At 33.3% G+C, this 11,758-nt stretch overlaps 2 protein-coding genes across 2 annotated transcripts; one reads left to right on the top strand and one right to left on the bottom strand.

The window, feature by feature from the left end:
* Positions 1–117: 117 nt before the first annotated feature.
* Positions 118–1,280, bottom strand: LOC143537886 (uncharacterized). The gene is made up of 2 exons (XM_077031554.1): positions 797–1,280; positions 118–722 (listed from the first exon to the last, which is right to left on the bottom strand). Exons 1-2 carry the CDS (start codon positions 1,233–1,235, stop codon positions 325–327), a joined length of 837 nt encoding a protein of 278 aa, XP_076887669.1. The 5' UTR covers positions 1,236–1,280; the 3' UTR covers positions 118–324.
* A 6,900-nt stretch (positions 1,281–8,180) lies between these two features.
* Positions 8,181–11,486, top strand: LOC143537939 (uncharacterized). The gene is made up of 3 exons (XM_077031602.1): positions 8,181–8,643; positions 8,817–9,588; positions 11,261–11,486. The coding sequence occupies exons 1-3, from the start codon at positions 8,328–8,330 to the stop codon at positions 11,484–11,486; spliced, it is 1,314 nt and encodes a 437-aa protein (XP_076887717.1). The 5' UTR covers positions 8,181–8,327.
* Positions 11,487–11,758: the final 272 nt, after the last annotated feature.

The raw sequence follows: 11,758 nt of genomic DNA, 5'->3' as shown, positions 1-11,758 counted from the left end.
GTATTGGTTTAGCAAAACATTTGTAAAAGCCTGTTTAGTCAGCATGGATGAATCCATAAGTGTTTGGAAAGCCATGACAAGTATGAGAAACAGCTATATATCAAAGTGCTAGCTCCTAGCTAGTATGCCAAGTAACTATTGTTATGATGCAAACCCACCAGTTGGTTCCAAAAACTGTTTTCAACTGCTTGATCATCACAAACTAACATCCAAGTATCAAATTATCACAAATATAAATGAGATCAAAATAGAAAAAAAGCCACTTCTTATATACATAGAGATATCCGTTCAAAAGACCAACACACACACATAAACCTTATAGAACTAGTTTCCAACAGTCTCCTTTTGCTTGCGCGGAAGAGTTGCCATGTACACTCCTTGGTTCATCTCTGTCTTGATGTTACCAGTCTTGGTCTCGTAGCCCTCTGGTATATGCACGCCCGCAACATAGTGTTCGGTGTCTGTTTTTCCTTCGATTACAAGAGCAGTGTTGTTCTCAAAAAAGAGCTTCACGTCCTCTAACTTGAATCCGAGCATCTTTAAGGAGACGCATAGGCTTTCACTAGTTGTCTCCAACTGCTCCAAATCTCCTCTACTCAATCTTACGTATACGCTTGCAGCAGTCTTCTTCTTATAATTTGTGAAGGACCTAATCACCGCATTTGGGCAGGTTATCAACGGTATTATTTTGCTTTGTAGAAATGAGTACCTAAACCATGTCTCTGCAATTATGAAGTAGTATATATATGTAATCTTCTATGAGCAACTGATAGTATATAATTAACAGATGATATACCAGCGAAAACATAATACTCATGAAGATCAAAGAGTCTAAGGATCCTCATGAGAAGGAAATGAGAGAGCATTTTAGTGACTCTGAACCTCACGGTGGGAAGGGTTATGATCAAGCTTCCATCTTTGATCATCATCCCCTTTAAACCCCTCTTGTTGCTACACGTCTTCATGCCAGCCAGGTAGGTTGTAACTCCATCTGCAGCGTGGGCTTGAACGAGCAAATGGTTGCCGTCAATTGTTGCGATCACGTCTTCTACTCCATCCGTCTTTAGGGATACACATAGGCCTTCCTCACTTTGCACCTTCTCCAGCCCAGGAACTTGCATAGCTAGTTGTTTGCCGTCGACTTTAGGGAATAACACCGAAGGAGCTCCGGGCATAGCAACCAAATGATTCTTCAAGTAACCTAGATCTTCTGTAACTGAAATCCAAAAATACATGCATAAAACTAATTAACACACAGGCAAGAAATATAATAATAAGATAGGCAACGTAACTTGAAATATAAGTTCGGTTGGCGTTGAATAGTTGAGGTTGGGAAGCTGGAATCCAAGACTTCGTCACGAGGGATCTGGTGAGGTTGGAAGCACAACGGCGCGGGAGGGAAGCCATCGAGGCGTGACAAGGGGTATTGGTTTGTGTGATTGTGTCAACAACAACGGATCCTCCATATCTTGCGGGAGGCAACAAATATATTTATCACTAGTTTGAGGCCCGTGTATTACACGGGTAATTGTTGAAAATTTTAAACTTTGGACATTAAGTGAAATGCATTCAAGAAATTGATTATATATTGTTAATACAATTACAATTAAATTAAAATTACATAAATTACATAACTAAGATTACACAAATATGTTACAAATAGGTAAAAACATCCTTTTACATTACATTTGTGGTTGTATTAGCATGTACATATTGTTTATCAAAAATCAAAATCTTTAGTCAATGTCTGCTTGTAGCTATTAATAAAGTAACATATGGGTCTGCTTATAACTCTTGATATAGCCATAAATAGTTGTCCGTGTGAAAAAAAAAATTCTTCAAGTACATACCAACTCTAGATAAATAATATGTATATATGATACTAATAAAAAAATATTCATACACATAAAATATCATGTCATTTGAGAATATCTGCTCATGTTTATAAAAAAAACATGATTATCTCAAAAACCATATACTTGAACTTTGATGATATAATCATCCTTATAATCTTTACGATTTGAAATTGATTGATCATGATAAATTTGTTGTTATTAATATCCTGTGTATGACAAATGTTTTAATTAACTTTATATTTTACAATTAACAATTGTATAATCAAGCAAAATAAAAACCGAAAATTTAAATATAACAAAATGATTTGTTTGTTTTATATGAATGTTATTGTCAGGAAAAAAAATACATACTAACATTAAAACCATGTTCAAATAATAGTGATTATTCTGAGTTAGAAAAATATTATAAGTTTAAAGTTGCATAAAGTGAATGTAGTGATTCTTATATATAATCGTTGAAAGTAGGGCTGTCACTTTTACCCATAACATGAAACCCAACCCAAGAAAACCCGTACTTGAACCCAAACTAACCCGATCCGAGAAACTCGAACCCAAGAAAATACTAACAAGAATCTGAACCGAAGTAATTCGGGTTGGTTCTTGGGTCCAAATTCTAGGTTTCGAGTCAACCTGAAAACTTTTAGTTTTAAAATCATATGTATTTTTAGGTATTAAATGCTAAGCCTTAGCAGCTGACGTTATCAGGATTTAGTCCAAGTTAATGACTAATCGTCTCTTGTCAATCCATATGAAGAATACTTATTATATGTAGTAACGAATTTAGTTGGAATAAACCTATAATTTAATGTTATATATTGAAATGACTTAAAAGATAAGGATCATATATGAAAATTGGTTGAAAAGGGGTGAGGAGGGCTATGATATTGACAAGTGGCAAAAGTTGTAGGCTTTTATTAGAAAAGACAGATTTGTAATTATTCTGTAACTAGGTTAAAAACCCGTGTGTTACACGGGTTGAAAAATTAAAATACTAAAATTCATATCTCAAATACAAAAATATCACTTTTTTGATTTCTTAACCAGTTATTCCAATTATTCCTCTTCTAATTGTCCAATTCTCATTTTTCTTTTCTTCAAAATAATCTCCTATACATATAATAGACTCTAGTTTTTCATCAACTATGAAAGTTGATAATACTAATAAAAACATAAAATATATTTAAGAAACTTATGTATGTGTATATTCCTACTCAAATATAAAATAACAACGTAAGTTAAAAAAAGTTATATTTGTACTTTGAGTGACATTTCATTTGTTTAAATAAACCTAATGACAATTTACCAATTTACTATAAGACCTCAGATAGATTCTACTTTTTAGCACAATTCACATGTATAATAAATTAACTAATTAATTATCTATATAAATACATTAGTTGTTCAATCAAACTTACTCAACTTATTAACCCATGAAGTATGAAATAGATGATGCGAAAAAAAAGTATCAAGATGGTTAGAGATGGTCAACTTAGTTGTATAATCCATAGTTGAATTAATCCAAGGCAATACTGAAATGAGTCAATGCTCCATTAATACAACAGAGACATTAGAATTCAACTTTTCTCTGCAAATATACATCAAACAAATCATAACAGATTACTAATTATGTCTTTACATATACATAAGTACAATATTATGCGTGCAAAATAAAATTACTCATTTACCCCTCAAAAGAAAGTAGGATGTCTTTAAAAATTGACTTGAAAGCCCAACCAATAATCACGCTTATGCAAAAATAACACCATATAAATAAATACTTGGTTCACACTGCAACAAATAACTTATTAGTTTGATTCATTAACATCAAATTTCAAAATACTTTTCTAAATCGTGTAGTTTACAAATATAATCATAACTTAGTAATTCAAGAAAAGAAAACATAAGCACACCCCGCTGCAATAGTTAATTATATGAACATGAGTCACTCAATAGAAATCAAAAACCTTCTTTTTGTCAAGAACTTTATTGGCAAAAAAACTTATATTCAATAAAGCCATGAACTTTTTTCTTTCAAATTTTTCTAGACTTCAAAATTGGAAAACTTCTATCAACATACTCTAATCTGAGTACATATTAATTGAAAGTTGGTAATTGATAAATTACAAATAAAACAACAATTATTTTAAAAAAATTATTATATTGGTTAGATAATTGTATATATCTAGCCCATAACACCAAAATTAAATATAACTAAGTATAATTAATTCAAGTCTTTCATTCATATTAAGAATTGTCGAAAATAAATAGGGCTTGTTAAGGAATGTTTTAATTGATTTGTTTTAATTAAAAAACTATGAATTAAATGTTACAAGATAAGGGTGCCACTTGACACAAAAATAAGCCAATTAGGTGCTATGTGGCACAAACATCATTTTTGTTTATTATAATAGTAGATTATATACTTTATTTATTATGTATGTACATGGTTATTCAATTACTCAAAACCAACAATATTATAAGATCTCATCCTAGCTAATCGGGCAAGTTCAATGACTCACAATGACATAAACTTGTAGTTTTTATTAAAGGCATTCCATGTCGGACTTAATTCATGTCCTCGAGTCAATAAGACTGGTTGGGCGGATCGCAAGTGATGGGACGGCTCATGTTGGCCGGTTTCAAGTTATGGAATTGGGTCAATAAATTAAATATATTAAGGATAAACTAAATGAGTTGTATTTAATTTATAATAGGTAATTATATTATTAGATAAACGGAGGTTTTATTTATTATTTAATTAGAGGTCGCGTCAATTCTTAATTGTATCGAGCATGATCTATATAACATAATCAAAGTCATGATTATGGTTAGATGAGGTTCTAATCAGTTTTTAAAGTTATAATTTTTCTAGTTAATAAAACTAAGTTATTTAATCAAAATTCATCGTTTACGAAAGTCATGAGTTATATCAATTCCTTCTTGATTCGATGACACGAAAGTCATAATGGTTGGTTTATACACCATCTGCATATAAATGCTTCATGTACACACATGGGCGCAACTCTTTGGGGACCCGGGGTGGCCCGGTCACTGCCATTTCCGTTAGTAGGGTAAATTTCACGATTTTTCACGAAAATTATTATAGCTATTTAGTGCGGTCACTCCGATGTATTTTTCCAAAAAGCTACCAGTCACCACTGATTTTTTTTTTAATTTTAAATATATCGTTTGATCTTTTTTATAAAACATCACAAAATTTTATAAACAAAAGTTACAAAATAGTAGTCGAATAGTAAAAAGCTTTGCTTTTATAAAAACTCAAAATTGAGGGGGGCTATTTGTAAAAACAAAAATTTGTTTAAACAACGTAAAAAAGGAACTGAAATTGATTAGGGTTTGGATTTTCAAAAATCTTAAAGGTCGTCGAGCTACTTTTTAATTCTTCTTCTAATGTACTCACCCTTTCTCTTGGCTCTCGCATTATTATGAGTATGTTAGGTCTTTGTCGGTTAAAAAATTATCTAGTTTTTTTTATTATAAAAACAATCGTTTGAATGAATGAAAAAATAGATATTAGATGTTATATTGTTTGATCCGACCCGAATTAAACCACCGACACGAACCGTATCGTCGACCCAGAAATTTTTGGTCCGTGACGTCGTTCACCCTATGACGAAGCCCAAGCTTTGCCACTGCGTACACATATATACATCATGCCGAAAACAGATATATGTTACAATCGTATACTTTATAATTCAAATCCTTGATAAGCATGTAACATTGGAAGACAATTATCAAGAAAAATAAAACAGTTGTGTGCTTTGATTTACAAACACTTACCATTCACATTTGACATGCTATATGAAAACATAAATAAAACTATGTAACAAGTTTTACTTAAAACTTTAATTTCTCATTGACGTCTACGAGCTTATCATCACGTAGTTGTGCAATTTATATTAGTCCAACATGTTAGTATTTTAATGTAATTGAATTAACTGGCCGACCAATGTAATCAAAATAAACATTAAGCAAGTTGGGAGATGTGCGGAGTGCAAACTTGTTTTAGTTTATTATGATGTTAGGGGTGAATCCCCTAACGAATAAGGTCCAAGGGGAGCGCCCCCGTTGTAGGGTCCATGTGGCAAATTTGCTTCATTAAAAATTCATTAGAAAAATTAATTTATGATTATGTCACACATAATCATAAGTATTTAATTTGGAGGCATATTAATTAAAATAAAAAAAATTGAAGTATAACTAATGCAATTATCCAAATCTAACTGCTCCTATAGATATACATAACGCTCCATTCAATTGATCGAGGCTCAGCTTCATCTTCCTCACAAAATCATACTAATTTCTTGTCTCAAATTCAGAATTTTATCCGATTAAAATATTTTAAAGAACCACCGAAATAACTTTTAATCTGAAAGTTATCATATGACTCTCTAAATAATCAAGGTTACAACTCCAAAATCACCAACACAGCACACATAATATATTTAACTATTCAAAACCGATTTTCATAATATTTCCGCATGCAATATTCGTTAATCCAAGACCAAGATCGTCATAACAATGGTCTGAACAACCTTTACTCAAAGCGCACATTAAATAGAATCAAACATTCATCAATATTTCACCAACTAAACGTTTCTAGCATAATGGTTAATTGTCATTTTGGTCAAATTTTTTTACCTGTTTTTCATCTACATGAGTAGCCCCATTTAACAAAAGCATTCAGCAAATGTTTCATTTCAATCATTTTCTTAATAGTTTTTTTTAATAACAAATTCGCATGTCCAAAATCGAATAAGACGGGCATCCTCTTTACAATTTAACTATTGCACTAGACAGTTTTATAGGCCATTTCACGTAATATTCACCATCATTGATACAATTCCAGTAATATATTTGAGAGAACTTCAATTTCTTGTGCTTCGTGGGTGGGATTAAAAGAGGTTTGGGGTTTATATAATCTCAAAAGTCTAATTTGAGCTGTGAATCGTGCTCCAAATAGTGAATTTAGGTCTAAAAAGAGTTTTGGTTCATGTTTTTTTTAATTGGATGGTCTTGACAAATAATAATTTCATTTTGGAAATTGAGGAAATGGATATGAGATGGAGGAGATGGTGGTGGTTGTGGTAGTAGCGATGGGGTGGAGGTGATGGAGAGACACAAATTGCATTTATTTAAAGCACAGGGACACAATTGAAACGTTATAAAAGAGGGTATTAGTATTTTCTAAAGATTTTTAGACGAAAAATAGACAAATGAACACATTTTGTCCATACCGAAAATCACGGAGAGTCAACCGGTTCATTTTTCTTGAGAGGAACACAAAGTGGTTCCGTCCACAGACCACATAATCACAAATTGTAGTTCTCTATAACAACTTTTCAAAACCATTACCATTAGACCAAGTGTTATGGAGGCATCAAGAGCGTCACACTTGTACACCTGACACCCAAGGGTGCCACACACCATTTCATCCCAAAAATTGGGGCGGTGGTCTGCACCAAAGTAATAGTGTCGTCTATTTCCTATTTTCCAAAAATTGAACTATTGTGGTTGGGTGATTCAATATTATTTAAAATAATAATAATAATAACTTGGTTAACTAATTCCCCATTACTGATCATGATTTATGGATGGGTTAGTTAGTTACCTCACTGTCTATGTGGTAGTAACGTGACACTTTAACTAACCAAATCTTAACCCACAGTCTTACCATTTCCGTTATTCATATGATTATATTCTTAATTACTTATTTGCAAGTAAACGTGAATTATTACCATCAATATTTCACCAACTAAGCTTTCTAGCATTATGGTTAATTATCATCAAACACTCATCAATGTTTCATCAACTAAGCATTCTACCCTTATGGTTAATAAGAATCAAACATTCATCAACACTTTACCAACAAAACCTTATAGTCTAATGGTTATTATCATCAAACTTCCATCAACATCTTACAAGTAAACCTTATATAAGTTTGCAGCTACTCATCATTGTTTTAACGCACATTTCTTTCAACTTTTAACAATCATGGCATTGTATGCATATACTACAAACCTCTTTTTTTAACAAACAGAAAAAGGTTCCACCAAATAGTTTACCTAGTTGTATCTAGTCACTTAACATTTCCCACTTACATGTAAATAATCTAAATATATCATCTCCTCCAAGTCCCATAAAAAAGCTACTTACCTAATTAATATTTGTTTTTCAAATCTTTTAACAATTTATAAAACCTGAGATGATAAATTTTCAGTTTTACATGACTCTTTTTGTAAGATTTCATTATTCATTTTCTTCTTGCTTCTTTCACTTATGCTAATTTTTTTAATTTATCTAAATTAAAATATAATTAAATATAAAATGTGCTAAACTTTTTGGAATTAAAACTGAACTGTTATATAAACAGCCTCCTTCCCAAAGTTTGTTAGCAGTTAGTTACTCCTAAAACAACAATTTCCCGCCAAAACTATTTCTCCATCATCAATGGCGTCCAGTTTCAGCATCTCCACCTTTCTCATCCTAATCACCGTCCTCAACACCACCGTAACCGTAACCGCGGTACCGGATCGCGAATACCGCTCCATGCTCGCAGCTCTCAGGCTCCGAGGCTACCACCTCTTCGCCAACGCCATCTCCACCACCGACCTCCATTACGACATCATCAACGGCAACAACTTCACCTTCTTCGCACCGATCGATTCCGCTCTTTACGCTCTCGACATGACACTCTCAGCAGCCGATTACACGACCGTACTCCGATTCCACTGCGTTCCTCACCGGTTATCTCTTACAAATCTCCGTATGCTTCTGTAAGCATCGTAATTATAGTGTTTAATTTATTTATTTGAATTATTATAATATTCTTCTATTATTCTCTATCCTTTTTAATGTAATAATTACTATCATATTTGATTCACTAGACATTTAAGAGTTTCTAATATCATTTTTTAACTGTTAATTTCGATCACTGAGTTTCTAATATCATATTAATCAGATCGAGTTCGGTACCGTCACTCGTACCTGGACACGAGATCCGCGTGGTGAATCCGCTGACGCTACGGTCACCGATCATGATTGAAGGAGTGGATATTGCGGTTCCTGGATTGTTCTACGGTGCGCATATTGCGGTTCACGGATTGGAAGGTATTATGGATTTTAGGTCTTTGAAGGATACGATTAATTCCAGTACGGTAGAGGTTACGGCGAATTCTACACAGGATATTACTCCGATGAGCGTTCACCGTGAAGCGTACGCGCCGTCGCCTGACAATTTAGCTCCGGTAATTGCGAATCCTGATGTATCTGCGGCTCACCGGATCTCTGTTCCGGTGGCGCAACGGTATCGTCAGCCGGAGAAGAAACTGGAGTCGAAATCTGTTTCGCAGCCGGATACTAAATCGGAATCTGCGACTGAATCGGAGTCAATTAGTCAACCGCTGACTGAATCGGAGTCAATCAGCCAACCGTTGACTAAATCGGAGTCAAATAGTCAATCATTGACGAAGTCGGAGTCAATTAGTCAACCGTTGACTTATTTCGAATCAACTACTCAACCGAGAGAAGAACACATATCAACATCTACGAGATCTGAATTAGATTTTCAGAAAATACCGGATGTTTCGTTGGCTACGAGAGCGATTGGTAATGTCGTAAAGGAATTTTCGTCGCCCGGGGCTAAGATCATTGATCATTGTCCCGTTAATGATGAACAGTTGAAGAATGCTAATGTAGGCAAGGGCGGATTGTATACAGGGGAGCTCTATACCAATGGAAATATGATTTGTGTTCAAGAATAAGTCAACACATACAATAGGTATTGATGAATCTTCAGACAAACTTTGATTTCATGTTAATCAATTAGCTGAGTTTTGCATAAGAGTGAAGAAATATTGTGGTTGATCATTTAGCAGATTGTTTTTAAATTCCTTTACCTATAACAGGCATTCAAACATTATTTGATAGTGCTCATTTAGTGTTTGTTTTTTGGTTTTGATGTTTCTGAATCACTAATAAATTACTTGGGCACAAAAGAACCCAACATACATTATAATCATCTATCTATATGATCAAGAAGTAGATAATTGGGTTTGTTAATTTTGTCCAACTATAGTTCCATGTTACACCAAAATTTTAAAATAGGCATTTTGCCCCAAAAGTAACCCAAAATAGGCATATATAGAAACTTGACTTTTTAAACTAGTCAATGAGGAAAATAGGCTAGTCATCAGGTTAAAATATGTATATAAGATGGTTATGATTCCTTGATCCTGCACTGAAAACAATTGAAAGCAACAGGATAAAATGCTTAGGCTCCATAGGTGGCTAGATATCAATGACTAGGCTCGAAGGGTGCGGTGTGTGTCTTTTTAGGTTGAATAGGGCAGTCGGCTTAATCCTAGCCTAAGCAATGCCAACTCCAGCCTAGCCCAATAATAGATCTCATTGTCCTACTATTTAGCATATTTTTGACACTTGTATAGTTGTATGTAAAAAAATTGAAATACGTCAGCTTTCATACCTTTTAGTGTATGCTCAAATGGTTTCTAGCGGAGTCTAATTATTATATGTGTCTTAATGTGATTGTCTTTTTTTTATTGACTAGTTTTGAAAAGTGAAACTTTCATGCCTGTTTTGTTTAAAATTTTGTTCAACATGTGTCTTTTATAAATTTTCCCTTATGCCATGAATATTACAAGCTATAGTTGGGGTATAAGCTAGATTGATTGCAGTGTGCGCCTTACTTTTTGGATGTTTTTTCTTTGATGTGTATAAATTTATCAAATAGACCATCAAAGATCATTAAAATAGTAACGTAAAGTATGTAAATCTTGATATGATTTTTCATTTTCAAATATTTATATACAAAAGTTATAACAAATTACTTAAGAAGCTATTATAGATGATCTTGAAGTGGAGTTTAGTTTGTTAAGGGATGAGTCAACTTTGTTACCGTGTATATAATGGCAAGTTAGGTAACATTTACTAAGAAATATTATTAGTATATATATATTTGGTATAAAATAAATAAAAATGAGTATTTATAAAGTTGAATATCCACGTAGACATTGACTATCCGCGTCTTGTAGGTTGTTAAGTCTATACGAAGTCTTGCTTTCGCTCTCAATTACACGCAGCTTCCTCTTACTTTCCATTCAATATCCCACCACCAACATTAATTCATCTCTTTCTGTCTCTTCTTGTGTTTCTGTCTATACATATAATAACCAATATATATAATTGAGACGAAGATTAAATCAAGCCCAAGAAATATTATTAATTTACTGAATGGTAATTATGGAATCAGCAAAAGAACAAGAGATATTGGAAGCAGCTGCTTTCCATTTGATTCTACTCAGCAACCCGATCCAACAATCTTATAGCTGCACCAAAGATTATGATTTTGATTATGGTTTCAGCATGAAGAAGAAGAAGAAGCTCGATCATGGAATACTCAAAGGTATTGGCCGTATTGTGAATAATAACGATGCGAATTCATTGACTTTATCTTCATCATCTTCTGAATCATTAATAAAATCTGAGATATCAATGGAGGAAGATGAACTAACAGGTAGAAGACACCGTCGACAGCGGTTGAGAACACGATCCATAGTTGATATTTACAGTGTAACCAGGCCACTTTGATCTAATAAGATATATCTAGATAATTAATTTCATTGCATCTTTTTGCTTTTGTGTTTTCTAATTTTAAGATCAAGATAGTGTCCAAATTGATATAATAACGGTTTTGCTCGGTTTTGCTTGAATTATATATATAGCCGTTACCCCCAACGGTAACATTATTATTATTATATTATTATAATTCAAGCGAGCAGGCGACAACTTATTCCCGCCCCCGCCCCCGCCCTAAAATTGGCGGCGGGGGGTGGGGGTGTTCTAGCCAATTTTCGCCCAAT

The sequence above is a fragment of the Bidens hawaiensis genome, unplaced genomic scaffold, assembly GCF_021521415.1.
Source record: "Bidens hawaiensis isolate Kalapana, Puna unplaced genomic scaffold, B.hawaiensis_p1.1 tig00011436_1, whole genome shotgun sequence".
In the NCBI taxonomy this organism is placed as follows: Eukaryota; Viridiplantae; Streptophyta; class Magnoliopsida; order Asterales; family Asteraceae; genus Bidens; species Bidens hawaiensis.
The sequence above is the reverse complement of the archived record's forward strand: the minus strand, read 5'-3'. Positions and strand labels throughout refer to the sequence as shown.

Bases quoted from the DNA above. Each gene is read 5' to 3' on its own strand.
- LOC143537886 (XM_077031554.1), bottom strand. From the start codon at position 1,235: ATGTATTTTTGGATTTCAGTTACAGAAGATCTAGGTTACTTGAAGAAT. The intron at 723-796 runs GTATATCATCTG...TCATAATTGCAG, and splicing joins TGAGTATTATGTTTTCGCTG to AGACATGGTTTAGGTACTCA.
- LOC143537939 (XM_077031602.1), top strand. From the start codon at position 8,328: ATGGCGTCCAGTTTCAGCATCTCCACCTTTCTCATCCTAATCACCGTC. The intron at 8,644-8,816 runs GTATGCTTCTGT...TCGATCACTGAG, and splicing joins GTTATCTCTTACAAATCTCC to TTTCTAATATCATATTAATC. The intron at 9,589-11,260 runs GTATACAGGGGA...TTATGGTTTCAG, and splicing joins AATGTAGGCAAGGGCGGATT to CATGAAGAAGAAGAAGAAGC.